General features: G+C 41.0%; 1 protein-coding gene across 2 annotated transcripts; it reads right to left on the bottom strand.

Moving 5' to 3' along the window:
- Positions 1 to 376: 376 nt before the first annotated feature.
- Positions 377 to 17,145, bottom strand: perp (p53 apoptosis effector related to pmp22). 2 transcript variants are annotated; one of them, XM_030442136.1, is made up of 3 exons: positions 16,696 to 17,145; positions 6,291 to 6,431; positions 377 to 2,489 (listed from the first exon to the last, which is right to left on the bottom strand). In XM_030442136.1, the coding sequence occupies exons 1-3, from the start codon at positions 16,898 to 16,900 to the stop codon at positions 2,278 to 2,280; spliced, it is 558 nt and encodes a 185-aa protein (XP_030297996.1). In that variant the 5' UTR covers positions 16,901 to 17,145; the 3' UTR covers positions 377 to 2,277. The 2 variants fall into 2 exon arrangements, with proteins under 2 accessions (XP_030297996.1, XP_030297995.1); XM_030442135.1 differs by lacking the exon at positions 16,696 to 17,145 and adding an exon at positions 13,378 to 13,860.
- Positions 17,146 to 18,246: the final 1,101 nt, after the last annotated feature.

The following is an 18,246-nucleotide window of genomic DNA, read 5'->3' as shown; positions in this document are numbered from 1 at the left end:
ACAGGAAATGTTTCTTGTTATCATGTGATACGTTTGCCTAGTGTCATAACATTAAAATCATCTTGTTATAATGATGAACTTTCCACGTTATAATGTGATGCTGCTCTGTGTTTCTTATTACATTTTTTTGTGTTCCTTAAATTGTTGACAAAAATCCCCCACCTCTTAAGATAAAGAAACTTTTGAAACACATTCTAGGATTAGCTTGGATATACATTGTTGAACCGAATAAAGAATCTGAAAGCAGGAATGTTGCTCTGAGCTTTTTTACAGATAGATGGTCTCACAGAACAGCCAGGCTGCAAAATATAAATGCAGTTTAATTTATTTTAGGGAGGTATTTTCAAAGTGATCAATAAGTCAGGCAATACAACAATTTCAAAAAAAGAAACTCTTTATTGCATAAAAATACACAGACTACCAAAAATAATCAATTCATACTACAGCAGAAGAACAGCCGGGTGATTTCCAGGAGTGGATGAGTGTTAGTGAGACATCCTCTATAGTACAGTATACACCCATACAGTGACTAAGAATGACTGAAAAAGCTGGCGGACTCAGGGTGTAAGTAAAAGCAGGTTTCACCTCAACTTCTACAAGCGTTAATCTGTCTTAATCCGTCCTCTCACTTCTACTCAATTTACAGCGTTATTGTAGGTATTTAAGCAATCATTTGCTTCATGAGTAACTCGAAAGACTCTTCTTTCTCTTCGTAAGAAGCAAACGTAATAAAACATAATGACTTGGCCTTGTTTGGGCACGAATTTGCTCTCGGCATGAACAGCAATGCGAGCGATGACTGAGATTAAGAGTCAGTGCCTTCAGTAAAACCAGGCTGACCAGTTTGATAAGACATTCAGGGATATGAGAAAACACAACACTAATCCAGCTAAGGCACGGGTTTCACACACAGTATGTCAGAAGATTGTATGCCTTGGTCTCGGTGTCTCATCAAAACAACAGGGTAGGTTAGCCAAATGATGGTTAAAACTTTAAGAAATCTTAAAATTCTTTAAGGAACTCTACTCTGAGTCAACAATAACTGAAACACACAAACAGAGTGTCTATTGTTCCCTTTAAACCAACGTTTTGACATGTGGTCTCATTATAAAACCAGGCAGCTCATACAAGCTTGGACTGTTTGAGGGTAATGAAGGTAAAATTTCTACAGAAGAATGATTCAGATTTCTTGATATTTTTTGCCATTTCAGCCACAGATCCTAAAACAACCCGTCTCTATCCAAATGGCACACACACATTTTTCAGACGCCGGCCCGATGATTAGAAGCTACGTTGAAAAGACGTAGAATGGGGAGTATTTGTCAATTGGAAAGTTGTTGGAAAGAACGTCTCGCCAACGTCTTCCCAATTAACAAACACTGCCCATGCTACGTTTTATCCAACGTGACTTGCGCCAACGTCTGCAAGTCGGTTGTGTGATATTGGGGTAGAAGACAGCATTATAAAAAGTCTTATTCAAGATAAAAAATATTTTAAAAAACTCAATATGTTTCCAGTTTAGAATGACGACGAAGCAAAGTCAATCAACCATCACGCCTCTGCTGTGTCCACTCACGAACCGTATTATTAGTAGTGTTCAGATACAAAGAAAAGCACAGCAAACTCCCACAGTTATATCCCTTTGGTAATGCGTAAATAAGAATAAAAAAAACGTGTAAAAAAAGGTGCAAACACGACTGTTAAACTACACATACGTTACTGTAGCATACATTCAGAGTCCAAACCTACTGTCCCTTCTCACAGAATACCAGACACACACACACTGAAGAACTGAGAAAAGCCAATTATGATGCACTGGGACTAAACCACATGAAGATTCTTTCTGCAAATGTTTTTTGTCTGAATTGCTCTTCTACCAAGGTTTTTTTTTAAGGAGATCTACAAAAAAATTTAATCAGGCTAAAGCTATCCTTTACACATAATTACATCCCTCAGGTTAAGTGCACTTGGGTGTTCTTGCATTCAGAATTACAGATAAAAAAGTACAGATGAAATAAGGAATATGTTTTCGCGCAAATGCAGAATGTTTAGTGATGCTGTCTAAAGTAGAGGTCTGTACATTAAAGGAGATGAGACTCCCGATCACAAACCGAATCCAGCAGGACCCCCCTTCTAACTCCACTCTTGGATTGTGGAGAGGACGCAGCCATCGTGGATCTTTCGTGAAATGGTAACATGTTTGATGGCCGACGCGGATCCGTCTCAGAGTGGAGAATGGAAATGGCTGTCATCAGGTGGGCGTGCAGGTTTTTGTCTTTAAGCGGAGGAGTAGAGGTATTTGGTCTTGGCCAGGCCGGTCAGCTCATCCTCGTAGCGAGGCAGACAGCAGAAGAGGATGGCGCAGCCGATGCTGAGGATGGTTGCTCCCCAGCCGAAGCCGTAGGCCCAGGTGTAGTAATAGTTGCCCTCAAAGATCAGCTCGTTGAATTTGCAGGGGTAGATGATCAGAGCAATGACCTGGAGAATAACTGCAGAGAGAGAGAGAGGAGGAAAAGGGTTCTTTATTTTAGTAAGGCAGATTTTTCAGGTATCTGTACTATTTTTCTGACAACTTTTTGCTTTCATTCCCTACATTTTATCACTAATATTTGTACTCTCTACTGCTCACATTTTCAAAACAGACTTGTTACTTTAGTCTTAATGCATTTGTGGATAATTATATTTATTTTGCACCATTGCACTGACAGTAACAGCAAGGTGTGGAAATACCTTTACATGAGTGTGTAAGAGTTATCTCAACGTATCGAAACGCGTGAGAGCGAGGTGAGTCAGTGTTCACAGACAGCGATCAGATCAGCGCCTCCTGACAGTTTTTCTCTTGAATGGTGTGACACTGATTAGCCGTGTGATGCACCTTTTTCTTGAGATAGTCATTGAAAATTTTTGCAGCTCTTTACACCCTCATGGAAAAGGCAGGGCAGCTGGTGAGTCAGGGGTGACACTTACTCCCAGCAGAAAGTCCCTGGTGTCAAGAGACACCCTGACAATTTTACTCAGGGTCTGCGTCAGCCTTTTTTGCCCTGTGAGGTCAGGAGTTTGTCACTAATAGCCCATTTGCCACAAATACAAATACTCCAATGCATAACATAGGCTCTTAGGATTTTTTCTGTGTTCCTGGCTGCCTCTGCTGTCAGTTCATGTCAGCACGGTGTGAAAAGCAATTTAAAAACACGCCGAGGGGATGCATCCAACACGCAAATATTCTGTAGCGTTCATAAACGGTTCCCACGCCCATCTGTGTTTGAGGGATTGTTGCCAAACAGCACAGATGTACTGAAACAAATGACTGTATGTAGGTATAACAAGAGAACTAATCAGTGTATTTTTGAACCATCGATCGTCTTTTTTGTCTTCATCTGACTGTAAATGAGTGAAACGCATGGAAATATACATAATTTTTTATGTAACTGTCAAATGTCTTAAGTCATAACAAACTTGTTTTTTTTAAATGACATGTTATGCTCATTTTCAGGTTCATGTTTTTTGTCTCTTTAAGGCCCCCCCTTCTTGAATTCCCAGTCTGCTCTGACTGGCCAGCTCACACACACCTGAGCCAGCACCGTGCTGGTTCGGCTCTGTCGTGTTCGTACATTCCAGTTAGCTTCACTTCTACCATAATAAATTATGCAAATGTGTGTCATGGTGACATAGCGTGATGTCATTAAGTCAGGGAATCGAAGGCGAGACTGTTGACGAGGTGTTTTAGGAGCAGTGTTTTCTGTGGGACTTTTTATCTTCCAAGACCTTTAAGATGCACAAGAACCAGAAAGAAAAGCATAAAAGTCTCCTTTAAATTCCTGTGGAGGTCCCCAAACTTTTCCTAAAGCGTTGAAATGTGTATTTAAGGATGTGCGAGATATCACAACCTTGAGTCTTGGTTTTGAATGTTTAATTCACCGTGAAGGTCAAATAACTTCAGTGAAAGCTGACACAAACACAATATACTGTACGTGATACTGTCAAAAAGTGGGGAATAAGCTCCCTTAGAGAGTCTAACGAGGGGAGACAAGACGTTATAGCTATAAGAAGGAGGGAGGAGATGATTTTCAGGGACAAGTTCTGAGTATCATTTGATTGTAAGTGTTGAGCTGTTGAGAGGAAAGCCAAACAGAGGGATCACTAAACACAACTTTAATCTTACTACTCTTTTCGAATCTGTCTCTTTCTTCCAAGACTCTGACTGACACAGGGGTCACGTTGCGCCACATTTCTTGAGCGTGAAGCCAAATGCAATCTATGCTCAACTCCCCCTCCGGCACATTTTAAAACAGACCTCACAGTACCTGTGAAGTGTGAAACGCTATGTGTTTGTGTGGCTCTGCCCCATGTTGTCAGACTCTCTGTGGGTTGAGTCAGTCACATAAACAGACAGATAAACCGGCTGTTCCCATAGTAACGTCACGCCCAGGACTCACCCTTCCCCCCCCTTCCCGAGAAGCGAGCGTCTGACTTTGCGCTCGCTCCATTCCCTTCCTCTGTCGTTACTTCTCATTTTCGCGTCAAACCGGCACACATCATCCTGTTCAACGTTTTTCTGTAGAACTCTTGTGAGATTTTCCTCCCTTTATCACTCCCACGTAAAATCTTTCCCTTCTAAAGAAAGCTTGACATTTTATGGTTTTGTCTAATACTCCTCTGCTCTCACACACACTGTTAACCTTTGTCTCTCTGCACGATCTCAATGTCTCATACTCCCTTCCTCAGTCTGATGAAACCCAGGGCCCAAAATAGTCGAGGTTAAAGGACCTTTAACCAACCGTTGGTCAGATTTAATGAAAATCTGCCTAATTTTTTTTTTTTTTTAATAGAAACAAAACTACATTACACTTGTTCTTGTTGAAGCAATACATTAAATGTTTAGGGTCAGCACATCACAAGATAATAAAATAATCATGATATTCTCACTGACCATTAGGCCTTAGCATCGAAATTTATTCTTTTCGTGCAACAATCACAACACACACGAAGCAACACATATTGTTGGAAGCTGAGAAATAGTTAACTTATATCCACTATTCTCAGACTATTGTTGGAATCCCAAACGTCTTTTTTGAAAATAAGTGAAATAAGTTAATTATCATACATCCTACAGAATTTCGAATTAAATACTTGAACTGAAAGGTAATTTCGTAGTCTTTCCTGTAATATTTGTGTAATATCTGTTTTCGTTTGTCACCCGTGACTAATTATGAACCAGTGTCCGTCTGTGATGGCGAGATAGTAAGCAGAAGTGAAATAAAAGGCTCAAAAACACAACAAATGGGATTAAAAATGGGAACTAACAGGAAATGTACGTGGCAGAAGGGGAACAGAAACAGTCAGGAGATAGATGTCAATATGGCTGATATGGTATTGGGGGAGCTAATATTTTGTGGGGTGGTACAGAAGGTAAAACGTTTGAGAAAAAGTAACTTTATACACCGAAGATACAAGTTTTTAAAATGCTGGTAAGCCACTAAAAACAACCAACTGACTCCTTTCCCTTTGCCAGCAGGTAAGAACTTTGGCTTCTTCTGTTCAATGATTAAGGTCTCGTAAAAAGAAAAGGGAAACATGTTTTGTACTCAAGTAGTGTCAGCATCACTACCAGTAAAGCAAAACACGATACGCAGCAAGACTTTCCACCGGTGGGATAAAATCCAGACAATAGTTTTGGTTTTATGGAGATAAAGTTTTGAGATTCCTGCCAACTCCACAGTACAATTACAATGTAATCAACACAGTTCCTGTGAAAGGACACTTTCTTCAGATAAAAGTGAGGGCTAAAATCTTAATCTTAAAAAAAACAGAGCTTAATACCACCACAGAGTTAAGTGAGCAGATATGCGTGTGTGTGTGTGTGTGTGTGTGTGTGTGTGTGATTGGTGTGAAGAGTTCCTTTAATCCAACCAAATATTGCTCTGAGGCTTTTTCCCTCAAACTGCAGTTAAAGTACCAAACACTCCACATGCAAGAATAAACATGTTCTCTGAGGACTGAACATTTTCGCCCTGACTGAGCCTGTAATGTTCGTTATCACTGAATCTCATTTACGGCCGAGTGTTGATCGTCGTCTGTTACGGTTCCATCACAGTTTCTGTGAAGGACTACAGAAACAGGGTGATTTTGGGATGACGCGCTTCACTTGTTCTTGTTCTGCTTTCAGTTCTAGCCTTCAGAGGAGCAGAGCGTAGAGATGGTGCTGACTCCGCTTCGAACAGTTCTAATTCATTCACAGGTCACATTTTAAGGTTTGTACGCTTGTGTGAGCGTTCGCGATCGTGTCTTACCGACGATGATCAGCAGTACTCCGATAAAGGGCAGCAGGGTGATGTTGAGCGTGCAGCACAGAGCCACGCAGGAGATGATGAAGGCGATGATGAGGATGAGGAGGCCGATGATCATCAGAGCAGCCACTGCCTGGGCCCAAGCTGGAGTCAGACACAAACGAACATACAAATTAGTCAGAGATACACATGACAACGGGAAAAGTTACAACAGTTCTTTACATTTGTTATATATTTTATTTTTGGGAACACTGTTCTCCGACTGTCCTGCCATGTTTATCCAGATGAGAGAAGATCTGAAGTGAATATTTTCAGTCTCCTTAATTCATCATCGTCATTCATCATCTTTTTCTTAATCACAGGTGAAACTCATCGATAGAAGATTCCCCTGATTCCCCTTGTCTGCATGGCGAAGTGTCCCTGGGCAAGATACTGATCTCCGAAACTGCAAATGCGCTGGTCGGCACCTTGCACGGCAGCCACCGCCATCTTTGTATAAATGTATGTATGAGTCGCTTCGGACAAAAGCGTCTGCTAAACGTAAATTAACAAATGAATAGTTAGTTGCCAACATTTTTTTTTTATTTCATCATGCCCTCCACAGCCACCACCGAACCAAACATACATCCTTGTGAAGAGGCACAGAAATTAAAGCGGCGACTGCTTGTCGAAACGTAATTCATGCATGATGCAATTATAACATCGGCTTAAAAAGGAATTATCATCTGGCTGTTTTAGCTTGTTGTCTGGAAATAAATGAGTCAGTGTTCTGCAATGTGGCTCGCGTCACTGTTGCAGCTCTCTCTTTCTCTCACCGCCAGCAGCGCGAACTCAGGACAGCACATTGCTCAAGGTTAGTGAGGTTCAACGTGATATGGAGAGCAAGAGAGAGCGAGAGAGAGAGAGAGGCTGTCACACCCTCGACAACACTTTCTCTCTCCTTATCTCTCTCTCTGACCTCTGCAGACATGGCGTCTGTAATTACAGGGAACACGTAGCGCAGATAGAGTCTGAAACAAGCAGCTCCCATCAGCGCGTGGTTGTCGACGTCTGTGCCAGGGATCTTTATGACCTTACGAGACGAGATGAAATGCGTCTGAGTGGGGAAGGTGCTGCTGTCTGTAGCGTGCTCTGAGCATGTTTCACGTGCCCTTTTATGATTTAAATAATGACAATAAACAAACAAACACTCATGCAGAGGTCCACCTTGTGTGGAGCACACTGTCACGCCTAATTCTCTGGAACTGGATCGGACAACACCCTAAATTATTCATACCTGCGTGTTTGTGTTCAGGTGAAGCCCTACCCGTCCTCAGCCTGAGGTAAATCTATCATCATGCACACACCGACGCACACCAGACTAGTTCGACTGGTTCAATGTTCCTCGCGGTGGCGTCTTTAACTTTAACATGTCAGGACGAAGATCCATGAAATCAGACTCATCCTGAGCATTGTGAGCTTGTAAATCCGACCGCAGCTCAAGACGCAAAGAAGAATGAGTGGAAGTGAACACCGTCAAATAATGCTGGCACTGTCAAAAACGCGGCTTCTGCTTCGCTTTTGTCCACAGCGACCATCAGAATCAACAACAAATGTATTTTCCTTGTAGGAGCTTTAAGAAAATTTCAAAATAATACAGTGTAAATATCAAAAGACTTCGTCTTAACTTTAAAAAAAGTCAGGAAATTAGAATTAGAATCAGAATAAACAAGTTAAGGAGACTATCAAAAGTTTGTTGCTGAAAAGTTTTAACAAATGGGTTTGCACTATTTACACTTTTAATTGGTTCCCTGACTTGTTTGCAGATTTTACAGTGTAGCACATGATCGATCTCAGTCATTCTGGCAGACTCTCCCAGAAAACACGACTGCTGCATTATAGTTATGCTAAAGCTGAAAACAAAGATTCAATTTATTGCCATTTTTGTGTGCGCTTTCGTACATAAAAAAAACCTTAATGTTGTTGCCTCCAGCCCACAGCAGTACAACACAAAAAAAGGCACCAATAAATATATATAATTATGAATATGAAGCCGCCTCACTGAAGATTCAGATGAATTATTTCTGTTTACAGCGCGAGGCAGCTGTTTCAAGAGGAGCGAGAAAATGAAAACAAAATGCTGAACATAATTAGCTTGGCATTCCCGCATTCTGTGGCTTCGGGACACAGCAATAACTCATCGGCTGGGTCGTGGTGAATTTAATGAGAGACATTTTTAATTCGGTAAAGCGTGTCGATGGAGCTATGGCGATGGATGTTGGAGCTGCCCGCGACCTGAATGTGGACGTGTGAGCCGACGGATCACTTTTGTACACTTCACATTCACGAGCGAAACAAAAGAAGGAAGGAAGCTGACTAAAACTCTCCAGACTTAAAAATTCCTTTTAACCATTGTTCTCTTTATTCGGCCGTTCCAACACTGACACGGTTTCCTTAAGTTTCACCTCTGCCTCCCTCACCGTTTCCCTCAGATATTATGCTAGAAATGTACAACAGTTTGATATCGTTGTCTCCTCTTGCTTGTGTGTTTGTCGAGGATAATATTCGTCAAACCCTCTTAGGGAAAGGCTTTCATGCGGGCGAGCAGAGATCAACTTGGCACCCCGTGTTTGCCTTGAAAAGATTTTAACGGGGACACCTGCCCCGCCAGCAGCTCTCGGTTCCGGGAGCACAGTGCCACTGATTTAAGTCTGGGGTTTAAAAATGCCTTTAACTTGTCATAAAAAGATGGTTAACAAAAGATCTTTGGGTTTTTCAATTGATGTCTGGATGAAATAAAGAATCTGAAGACAGAACTTTGAGGTCTAGGAGATTAAACCAGCATATTTATTTTCGATTTTCTAATATTTTCTTGTGATTAATTGAAAAGAAATTACTGGAAGATTAATCAATAATAGCAGCAGCCCACTAAATATATTGCAGAAAAATCGACTGAAAAGCTATTAAGGTATACAATCCAAAGACTAGAATGTCTGTTTTTTGGCTAATTTAAATCAAAGCATTTTATCATTTTGATGCATAAATCACATAAAAATCAAGTGTTACCATTAAACGTTCCTTTTTATTAACTGCTACTGCCAAAAAATGTTATTGTCTGAAGAGACTCATCATTATATCGCCCTACCTATGTGCAATGATTCACGCATTTTGCCAGCGACGTACTCAAACATGTTTTTATTTTGTAGTCGACGGGAAAGCTGAACTTCCAGAGAACTCCTTTGTATACAGGGAGCGGCCTAAATGCCATCACCGCCATGAGGGTGACTGCTTGGTGTGATGCCAATATTCAAATATGTCCCGACTGCATCTGCGCACATCATCTGCGCTGGTCGTGTTTGTTTCCCTCAGTTTTCAGTTGGCTGAGGCCAAGAATGCTGAGACGAAGCTCGGGGTAAAAAAATGCATCCTAGATCCAGCCAGTAGTCTTCTGGCAGCTGTGGTCGTCTTTTGTTTGAAGGCGGCTCGGCCAAAACAGTAGCAGCAGTTCAGACAAAACCTAAAACTTCAAATGAGAGCGGACAAACACCTGGAAAAACCTGCACTAGATGCGTGACTGAGAGCGTGTTTCGCTTCTTTAGTTTGTGCTCGTCGTGTCTGTACAGATTCTCTCTGCTTGCTGCTGCTGTCACTGAGCCAGCACGGAGAGGAAAAAAGTGAAGGTCTGGACTTAATCCGATACAATTTTTTGGCAAGTTCCCATCGTTGTTTAAACATTAGCTAGTGAACAGGAACACAGGCACACAATGAAGCACGGATTTAACACCTAGAGAAGCAGGCCTGAGTCAGACTGAAGAGGATTTTGTGCAGTTATTACTGAGAAGTGATGTTTTACACATTTAGTGGACATTGCTCAAGGTCGGCGACTAATGATATTTTCAGTTTTTTTTAAATTGACGAATCTCTGTTATTTTTTTAAAGTACACTGACCCCTCTTTGCTCGGAATCTGTATCTTAGGGAGCTGTTCTCACTGAATGTGTTTTCAGTGGAAGACAGCACGTCTGGCTGTAGACGTTTTGAGAGCTGATGAATGTTTTGATATTCTATAACTCAGCTATTTGATGTCTGTCTTCACTGTATTTGTTTTAAGCTTGTTTTATGTCTCGGCTAGATGTCCTTAAATAAAGGCTAAAAACAACTTGATTTATCCTTCTGTCTATAAGAAAGCAGATAACAGTGTAAGTTACATTACAACATCCTAAATGTCTTGTTTTGTTTGATCAACAGTCCAAGACCTCAAAAAATTCAATTTGTTATCATGTAAAATGAAGAAAAGCAGCAAATCCTCACTGTTGAGAACCTGGAACCATCAATTTTAAGTCAGTTTTGTTTGAAAAATGACTTGACAGATTAATTGATTGTTAAAATAATTTAGCTTTTAATCGACCAATCCCTCAATTTAAAGGGTAAATCCACCAACTTTACACATTCCAGTGTGTTTACAGGTCTTGGGGAGTCCTACTGCATGTGTGCAAAAAGTAGTATGAAGCCTTTTGTGAAGCTGCATGGACTCTAGTGATGTCACTCTGTGGCTAGGTTGCATTGTGGGTAATGTGGGCGCCAGGTTTTGATAGACAGTCCATTAGTTTAGTTTTGCACCCCCTGTAACACTGTTGAAACCGAAGATATCGCCGTTTTTCTTCCAACATATTCTACTTCCTTTTCAAAACCTGGCGCCTACATTACCCACAATGCAACTTACAATGCCGCTTCCTCTGGAGCCATGAAAGGGTGAGGGTTACTCTTTAACTAATCGATGCACAATATCTCATTATTTTTGTGCCTGAGCTCGTCAGAGGTTAAACACGGACTCTTCAGTGAGCATAAACTTCACTCCGAGTCTGATAAGGATGACAAACAGTGCCGTCTTTGTTGGTGACTGTGGGTGGAATAACAATATAGAACCTGAGAAGGAGGGTGAGTGAGGACAGATCTCTGTTCTGGTCACGGTATGTTTCAGAGCGAGCGTGTCGGTGTGAGTTTGAGCGACTTTGCTTGGACCTCTGCGCTGAGGGAAAAACTCATTAACAGTTTGTCTATAAATAGCCTTATTTGTGATAACCGGTCTTGACAGCTATGCTGAAATCTGCTCTGCGTTGGGTTTTGTTTTTTTTTCTGGAATGTACAAACTGTCGGTCACAAACTATTTTTGAAAAAGTCAAACTCTGCCCGAGGTGTTTTTGTGGATTTGTGGTTCTGAAACTCGCTATACATTTGACCTCCAGCAAACCTACAAAACAAAAACAACTACAATCGGTGGCCAGTTTTGTAAGTTATCTTAAAGCTCAATGACTCACTTATATATCCAGAAAGATCTTTTTTTTTTATGTATTATTATTTCAAATAAAACACCTCAACGTAGCTGCAGAGAGACTTCCTGTGTGAATGGAGCTCCGTCTGTTTCATAAGATTTTATCCAGTGACAGTGTTATTGAATATATCTGACAGGACACCGGCCTGCAGCTCATATTAAATGTCGGACAGAAGAAAGAAAACGTGCTCCAGGTTGTAGAGGAAGCAACAGGTTACAGAGCTGCTACACAACCTGTTACACAAAGGACTTCTTACAGGTCGAACTAAAGGGGAAAAATCCTATTAACTGACATATTTGAGCTCAATTTCCATTTGTTTTTGTCTTGTCCCACCTTTTACACACAGCAGGTTACACGAGGAGGCGGCTTCTCTCCTTCAACTGTCTTTTTTCTTTTCTGGTCAGACAAATGAAACAATCTGAAGACAGCACCTGGGCATTTTCTAGCGATTCTTGGAGGAAGATAACTGGCAGATTAATCAATAACAACAGCAGCCCCTAGTAATTGTTTAAGGAAAATCAATTGAGGTGTCAAATTAAAGGAACATAACAAAAAAAAACACTTATATAGAGTTGTGTCTTTTCTCTGTTTTCTGGTTGCACAGCAGGTTACATGAGGAGGAGTTTCTCTCCTTGAATTGTTTCTCTTTATTTCATGGTCAGACTAAATGAAGAATCGGAAGACAGCTCTTTGAGCTCCGGGAGATTAAACTGGGGATCTTTCATCATATCCAAACATCCTCTCGCAATTAATTGAGAAAAGCCCTGGTAATTTTATGCTGCGCTCTCTAGATATCGTGGGAGGGAGTAAATTGAAGTGTCAAAAAAAAAAGGAACAAAACTGAAAAATAATCCTATAAATGTGCATATATCAGATGATTTTTCAATCTTTATGTCTTTCTCATTCTTTTTTTTGGACAATAGGTAACATAAGGAGGAGTTTCTCTCCTTCGATTGTTTCTGATAGATTAAACCGGGCATTTAAAAAAAAAAAAATGGCAGATTAACCATTAATAACAGCAGCCCTTGTTTCTTTTTACTGTAATCCTATAAACTTGCATTTTTTACATTTGCATTTTTTACATTCACATTTTTTCCTTTCTTGATGTCTTTTTCCCACCTTCTGTACACAGTAGACTATATAAGGAGTGGATCTCTCTTTGAATTGTTCCTTTTAAAGGTTTCATCCACATTTTTTCTTGTTGGAAACACTGATGTTGTACACCTATAAAGCCCCTTTACTCACTTAAAGTGTATGTAAGAATTTGTAGTACTTTACCTGTCACTGTTTTTATCGGCCATATCTGAGTGTATTTTAACATGAACTGTAAAATGACACCCTCCCCGTCTCTGCTGGTTGTCTGCACAGGCCTGAGGATGGTTTGGTGAAGTTGGCTCCACAGGGGCCCTTTAATGTGACAGTTTGCTCTACACATTTAAAGTGTGGAAAAATTCAACGTTGACTTGGAAGAGAAGCTTTTTTAAGGCAACTGCATGAAACCTCTCTCCTCTGTCTGGTATCTGCCCAGGTTGGACATAACAAAAAAGATAGTGAGGAAGTTCAGTGGGTGTTGTAGGCCCCCCTCCTCCCCTCAGCCTGGACTTTTTCAGTTGTCAGAGGTCGACTCCTTCAACTTATAATACATGCATGTTGAATTCTACAGCCCAGCGACACGGAGGCTGAATCAGCTCATGTTTTTGGCTTGTGCTGTCTCCATTTTAACCCCATTTGTTTGCCTTACTCTGTCTCATGTGAAGTAGAATGGAAACCCAGAACTTACAGTACTCCATGAGTGACATTTCAACCCACTTGTCACCCTTCCATACCCTTCGGTACTGGTTCCACATATTGGCGTAGTGAGACTTGGTGTCCTCGTCCTTGACCCATCCCGACTCGGCGGCAATGGCGATTATGTAAAAAATAATGGCGAAGAGCAGCAGCAGGGGCACGATCCACCTGCAGCGGGGGTAGGCGATCCCACAGCGGAACATGACCGACGATCGGAGTGTGTGTTGACGCGCGGAGCAGCGGTGGAGAGCAGGGACGAGCTGGTTGGTGCCGCGCGGTGCAGTCCGGTCCGGTTATATATACTGGCTTCCTGTGCGTCTTTGCGCAAAAGGCAGAGTCAAAGGGTGTGGTGCGGATTCCAGATATAAAAAAACAAAAAACAAAACACTGAACCTGAGTGTGTAATATAAGCTGTTTCGGGACCTGGAGGGCTGGGCTTATCTGGCTGTAAAAGATTGCGGTCAAGCCCGGCGCCACTCCGAAAACCCCCGGTCAAACTAGCCCCCAGTTATTTTGTGGTATCTGTATATAACATATATTACGGTAATGCAGTCCAAGAACAGAATTCAAAATAAAAGTACCAACCTATGAACACAATTTGCAAACTGATGAATGAATTCATTCATTCTGTCAGTCTGTTAATTGATTGATTAATTAATTGAATGATTAATTAGTTAATTAGTTAATTCATTTTACCATGCTAATTCTTATCACATTGAAGCTGTAGAAGATGGAGGTCATGGCATTTCAACTGTGTGAATAATTAGTCCAACATAAAAATAAAAACAAAATCTTGAGCTTCTGATGAAGAATTTCAAAATAAAAGCCCACTTAATTGTCAAATATTTTAAATATTTCCCTCAAATTCAGATTTACCTTAAAGCTGCCTGGTTCCACGGATTGATTTCAGTATCTGAACTCATGTGAAATTCCAAATTGCCTTCTTAAGTCTGTGCTTTTATTTTGAATGATGTTCTATCACTACATTACCATAATATCTACTACATACAGGCACCACAAAATAACTGTGGGCTAGTTTGACCGGGGGTTTTCAGAGTCGAGGCGGGTTGTAAAAGCTGGATTAAGTCCGGCCCGTTCACTGTGTCATATTACACCCACAACACAGCCAGGATTTATAACAGTAGACTAAGACGTTTTTGTCAACTTATAGCCACAGAGATGTTGCATTGTGGGTAATGTGGGCGCCTGGTTTTGATAGACAGTGCATTAGTCTAGATTTGAACCCCTGTAACACTGTTGTAATCGAAGATATCGCCATTTAATTTCCAACATATTCTTCTTCCTTTTCAAATCCTGGCGCCTACATTAGATAGAAATAGATAGAATTACTTTAATGATCCCAGACTGGGAAATTACCCACAATGCAACTTACAATGCAGCTTCCCCTGGAGCCATGAAAGGGTGAGGGTTACTCTTTAACTAGTCGATGCACAATATCTCATTATTTTGTGCCTGAGCTCGTCAGAGGTTAAACACGGACTCTTCAGTGAGCTTTAAGGATCGGATGTTATGTTATGATGTGATAATGACGTAAAACAGAGCGGAGTTTCTAGCAGCTACACTTTAAATAACAATGGTAAAATATGAATGAAGATTTGGCTCATTAGGGGATCTGATGAAAGCCTCTGCAGAAGCATCCATACTGTGAATAACTGACACGGCCTCTTTTCATACAGGTGAATGTTTTGTGCAGAGATGAGTGCACACAAGTCAAAATCACTGATGAGACAAGCGAAAGACAAACGGTTCAAACGTTTGCACACGTCTCTGGCAGCTCCACGTTGGGTTTATTTCTGGAATGTACAACCCGTCGGTCACAAACTATTTTTGAAAAAGTCAAACCCTGCCCGAGGTGTCTTCGTGAATTTGTGGTTCTGAAACTTGCTAAACATTTGACCTCCAGCGAACCTAGAAAACAAAAACTACAATCCGTGGCCAGTTTTGTAAGTTATCTTAAAGCGTAATGACTTGTTTTGAGTCCTTTTTTTTTGTTATTGTCAGTGGTGTTTAAAAATAAAACACCTCAACGTAGCTGCAGAGAGACGTCCTGTGTGAATGGAGCTCCGTCTGTTTCATAAGATTTTATCCAGTGACAGTGTTATTGAATATATCTGACAGGACACCGGCCTGCAGCTCATATTAAATGTGGGACAGAAGAAAGAAAACGTGCTCCAGGTTGTAGAGGAAGCAACAGGTTACAGAGCTGCTACACAACCTGTTACACAAAGGACTTCTTACAGGTCGAACCAAAGGGGAAGAATCCTATTAACTGACATATTTGAGCTCAATTTCCATTTGTTTTTGTCTTTTCCCACCTTTTACACACAGCAGGTTACACAAGGAGGCAGCTTCTCTCCTTCAACTGTCTTTTTTCTTTTTTGGTCAGACAAATGAAACAATCTGAAGACAGCACCTGGGCATTTTCTAGCGATTACTGGAGAAAGATAACTGGCAGATTAATCAATAACAAACAGCAGCCCGTAGTAATTGTTTAAGGAAAATCAATTGAGGTGTCAAATTAAAGGAACGTAACTTAAAAAACACTCCTATAAAATTACATTTTCAGCTGATTTTCCGATCTTTGTGTCTTTCCTTTGTCTTTTTGTTGCACAGTAAGTTACATAAGGAGGAGTTTCTCTCCGTCAGTTGTTTCGTGATCTTTTACGGCCACATAAAAATAAAGGCATTTTTTAAAAAAAAAGAAAAAAATGGCATATTAATCAATAATAACAGCAGCCCTTATCTCTTTTAATTATAATCCCATAAATTTGCATTTTCTTTTACTTTATTTTCCTTTCTTGATGTCTTTTTTTCCCACCTTTTGTACACAGTAGACTATAAAAGGAGTGGATCTCTCTCTTTGAATTTTTAAAGGTTTCTTCCACATTTTCCCTTGTTGACACTGATGTTGTGCACCTATAAAGCCCATTTAATTTTTCCCTTTGTGGAAAAATTTAAAGTTGACTTGGAGGAGAGGCTTTTTTAAGGCACCTGCATGAAACCTCTCTCCTCTGTCTGGTATCTGCCCAGACTGGACATAGTAAAAAAAAAGATAGTGAGGACCAAAGTTCAGTGGGTGTTGTAGGCCCCCCTCCTCCCCTCAGCCTGGACTTTTTCAGTTGTCAGAGGTCGAGTCCTTCAACTTATAATACATGCATGTTGAATTCTACAGCCCAGCGACACGGAGGCTGAATCAGCTCATGTTCTTGGCTTGCGCTGTCTCCATTTTAACCCCATTTGTTTGTCCTACTGGGTCTCATGTGAAGTAGAATGGAAACCCGACACTTACAGTACTCCATGAGCGACTTCTCGTCCCACACATCGTTCCTCCCCCGGTACTGGTTCCACATATTGGCGTAGTGAGACTTGGCGTCCTCGTCCTCGACCCATCCCGACTCGGCGGCGATGGCGATAATGTCAAAGATAATGGCGAAGAGCAGCAGCAGGGGCACGATCCACCTGCAGCGGGGGTAGGCGATCCCACAGCGAAACATGACCGACGATTTGAGTGTGTGTTGACGCGCGGAGCAGCGGTGGAGAGCAGGGACGAGCTGGTTGGTGCCGCGCGGTGCAGTCCGGTCCGGTTATATATACTGGCTTCCTGTGCGTCTTTGCGCAAAAGGCAGAGTCACAGGGTGTGGTGCGGATTCCAGATACAACTAAACAAACCCACACACCCCACCCGAGTGTGAAATGTAACCTGTTCCGGGACCTGAAGGGCTGGGCTTGCCTGGCTGTAAAAGCTGGATCAAGCCCGTCCCCGTTCACTGTGTCATATTACACCCAACAAACCGCAACTGTTCTGGCTGCCTGGCTCACGTGGATCCCGACAACACAGCCGGGATTAATGACAGTCGACTAAGACTTTATTAATATTCTTTTTTAAGGTTTTTAGGATTACAACAGGTAGATTTGTGAGTGGGCGGAGTGAGAGAGGAAAGGTGGAGAAGGAGAGCCATGAGAGACACAGAGAGGTGATGCAGTACCGACAGTATCCACAAGATGGCGGCGCAGGGAAAACTATAGTTAAAGAGAAAGAACTACATACATATTTAATGTATTTCTCCACTGTTGTTTATATTTTTGACCATGTAAATTTGAGGTACTGACAGACTGAGGTTCAACACTGTTGCAAATAAAAGTCTTGCACCGAAGATGTAATTCCTGTAAAACAATCTAAATATAATAACTCAGGGCAGAAACACGTGCTCTGTGACTGTTTTACTACCTAATAATTAGATGATTATGTTTAATGCGTTCATGAGAAGAAAGATTTGAGGGTTGTCGCTGGTTAAGGGTTGGGCTTTTTTAAAAACCACTACTACAACCACCGATAAATATGTCTCAATCTAATTAATGAATGGACTGTATGAATAAATTTAAAAATTGACTGAATGTAATAATTCTGGAAAATTTGAGATGCTGCTACAATGACACACAGCACAAAGTGACACATCCACAGGGCTGATTTTGTGAAACAATCCGTCCGAACCTCAAAATAGAAAGAACATGATAAAACAGAGTCTTTGAAAGGAAAGGCAGTAAATTGTCACATTTGTAAATCTGGATTAATAAAATCTTTGTGAAAAATGTACTATCTATTTCTCTCTCTGGTGGGTGCACTTTATAAGTAAAGTGTATTAAGTAACTGGTTGCCAGGTAGCTCTCAGATAAATGTAGTTGAGTAAAAAGTACAATATTTCTTTCTGAAAAGTTGTGAAGCAGAACGTGAAATTAAGAGACAAAAACAGGGAGAAAAATAGATGAAAAGCTTGAATAATCTTCCACACAATCTCATTTTATATTATCTTTATGATAAACATGACAAATACATATGTTT

The sequence above is a fragment of the Sparus aurata genome, chromosome 15 (genome assembly GCF_900880675.1).
Source record: "Sparus aurata chromosome 15, fSpaAur1.1, whole genome shotgun sequence".
NCBI lineage: Eukaryota > Metazoa > Chordata > Actinopteri > Spariformes > Sparidae > Sparus > Sparus aurata.
This window is presented reverse-complemented; position numbering and strand designations above follow the sequence as displayed.

Coding starts and splice junctions, on each gene's coding strand:
- perp (XM_030442135.1), bottom strand. CDS start 13,588: ATGTTCCGCTGTGGGATCGCCTACCCCCGCTGCAGGTGGATCGTGCCC. Junction 6,432..13,377: donor AATGTCACTCATGGAGTACT/GTAAGTTCTGGG, acceptor GTCTGACTCCAG/CTTGGGCCCAGGCAGTGGCT. Junction 2,490..6,290: donor AGTACTGCTGATCATCGTCG/GTAAGACACGAT, acceptor CTCTCTCTGCAG/TTATTCTCCAGGTCATTGCT.